The sequence below is a fragment of the Eimeria necatrix genome, genomic scaffold, assembly GCF_000499385.1.
Source record: "Eimeria necatrix Houghton genomic scaffold, Enh_scaff248, whole genome shotgun sequence".
Lineage (NCBI taxonomy): Eukaryota > Apicomplexa > Conoidasida > Eucoccidiorida > Eimeriidae > Eimeria > Eimeria necatrix.
The window spans coordinates 9,264-12,060 of NW_013655216.1; the positions used below are offsets into that span (position 1 = coordinate 9,264).

Genomic DNA, 2,797 nt, shown 5'->3' on the forward strand with positions numbered 1-2,797 from the left:
TAGAACTCCTGCAAGCGTATGACATTTTGGCTAAGCAAGTGGCAGGGATGTAGAGTCTCCATGGACTCCGGCAAAACTCGAGCACACCCTCTTCGATGAGTGGATAAACTCGACAGAGGCACAAGTTATTCCATTCGAGATTATCAATGTGTTGAAAGAGTATCGAGCGGTCTTCTCCGATAACTTACCTAAAGGGTTACCGCCGAAGCGCCCTCATGATCACCATATCCTACTTGTACCTGGAATATTTGCAGCGAAATCGCGATTTACCGAATGACCCCAGATCAGCTCACATTCCACAAACAGGAAATAGCTAAATTAGCAGACAGTGGTTGGACCGGACCAACATATTCGCCTATCTGCTCTCCTACGGTAATGGTCGACAAGCGTGATGATGGCTCCGGGGAGCGGAAGATGCGTATGGTTGTTAATTACCAGGCTCTGAATGCCCTTACAGTCGCTCCTGATTTTCCATTACCTCCCATTCAAACCATCCTGGAGATGCTGGGAGGCACCAAGTACTTTTCCACTTTGGTCCTTGAAACAGGATTCCAGCAAATACGTATGGCTAAGGAAGACCGCTGGAAGACGGTTTTCCGTTCCGTTCTAGGGCTATTTGAATATCGAGTTATGCGCTTTGGCCTTAAGGATGCTCCAGCTACGTTCCAGGCCAACAGTAATGCCTATCTACAGCCTTTATTAGGACAGCGTGTTATTGCGTACCTAGATGATGTACTTACTTATAGTTCCGACCTCTTTGGACACGTTTCCCTCCTGCGACAGATTCTCAGCGTTTTCCTGGAAAACCAATTCTACCCAAAATTCTGCAAATGCAAGTTCGTTAGGCAAGCAATCACATATTTGGGTTATACCATCACTGCCGAAGGCATCAAACCTGCAGAAGACAAAATCGAAGCTATCCGGCACTGGCCAGAGGTGCTGGAAAATGAAACGCAAGTGCGGCAGTTCCTCGGCACCGTAAATTACTGTCGCATGTTCATGAGACCTGATTATGCAGACGTTTCGCGGCCTCTGGTTGATCTTACACGTTTCAGATGGACAGAACTTCACACAAAGACGGTGCAGCAGCTCAAACAGCGTTTAATCGATTTCAGTACATGGCCGCGAGCCTTCTCGAAGTGTCTTGTTTTCCGCGCTCCGTACGAAGTCCCTGCAAAATAACCAGGAGACGCTACACAGATAGGGTTTCGCAATCGTCACGTCACCTTTCTCTATGTGCCGCCTTACTTGCATATTTGTATTCATGTACTATGGCGAATCTGTGTCCCACAATTCCCTGAGTTCCTTACGCATGTCTTTCACTCACATCATGACCATGTGACAGCCGGTCATCGAAGCCAAAAGAAGACCTTCACGGCTCTGAGCAAGCACTACTACTGGCGAGGGATGCCTGCTTACACTACTGCGTATGTTGAATCCTGTACTCACTGTCTTGCGTCTAAGTCTCTGAGCCAGAAACCTGCAGGCCTTCTTCAACAGCTGCTCATCCCTTTCTAGTACACTGCGTTCTCTGCAGCGTCTACGATGCTGCACTGCCCACAACTCGGGCGCTCTAAAAATATTCTCTACTACCGATGCATCGGTCGCGTAACCTCTACAAATGTAGAGGTCTCGAGTTCTCAAAACCATATTTTCATAAAGTCATTTCTTCTTGCTCTTGCTGTGCTGGTCCGGTGAGGATGTGACGCGTACCTGTGCTGGCGTTGTCGGCAGCCCCAATCTTAGAGCATTCGCAGGCATTTCTAGTTTATACATGTTACTTTGTTAATAAATTGCATTCGTATTTCACTAATAAGAGGTTATGGCGCTCAATCCGCGTCTCAACATCTTAACCGCCTATAGGTCATCAGTTAGATATCCTGTATAGGTCACCAGCAAGCCCCATTGTAGTGCCTGCGCACTACACCATCCACATAGCACAATGCTACCCGTTGGTCGTAGGGCTCTTTCGTGCAAGTTTCCCACCACCAGTGTGGCGCAATCTCTGTTGCGTCTGGCCTTTAGCCGTCTCCGGTTGCCTCTTCAGGCTTCCTGCTGCTAGCCGTCGTCGCGCCCGGAGACTCTTCACGCAGGGTCGACGCCGACCCACACTCCCACCGCGTTTCCAAAAACGGCTGAGTACCTTCCGCGTCCCCAACGCTCGTATTAGTTCCTTCCGCAGTGTTGAGGAGTTGTTTTTCCCACTCAAGCGAGACTGGAATGGCATTGGGGCCTGTCGCTACCGCACGCATTATCCCTCTGCCATGGCTACGCGGCCTAGAGCATTCGTCTCCAACCACGCCTAGGCCCCCTTGTTTAATCGTTCCGTCTTCTCAGTGCTAGGGCGTGTGGGCTGCCTACTGCGCTTGTCCGCCAACTCGGGCCGGACTCGTTCATACGTAGGACACTCCCGAGCATAGTGTCCCACACCGCCACACTTCTTGCATATTTCCCTTGGACGTTTGGTTCGTTCCCCCCTGCTGGAGCAGACACGTGCCGGATGTCCGCGACCCTGACACTCATAGCAGTTCGCGTGGGTTCCCCCAGGTCTATTTTCAATTTCCTGGCGCCGTTGGGGTCCATTAGCTTGGATAGCAGCCCTGATGGCTCGACTGGTCCTTTATCGGAGCTCGAGTACGCTCTGCTTCGGCTCGTAAAGTCGTGCTGCGGCTGTTGCCGCTTGCTCCCACGAGTGATACTTCACCTGCCCGTTATTGGTGATAAGAAGATGGAGTTCCGTCGGCAGCCCGGTGCAGTAGTAGTCAGCGAGTTCGTAGGGGACGACAACCAAACCACG

General features: G+C 50.8%; 1 protein-coding gene across 1 annotated transcript; it reads left to right on the plus strand.

The window, feature by feature from the left end:
* Positions 1-375: 375 nt before the first annotated feature.
* Positions 376-1,182, plus strand: ENH_00033920 (OSJNBa0042D13.18 protein, related; the record flags this gene model as incomplete). The annotated part of the gene is made up of 1 exon (XM_013585007.1): positions 376-1,182. One exon carries the CDS (start codon positions 376-378, stop codon positions 1,180-1,182), a length of 807 nt encoding a protein of 268 aa, XP_013440461.1.
* Positions 1,183-2,797: the final 1,615 nt, after the last annotated feature.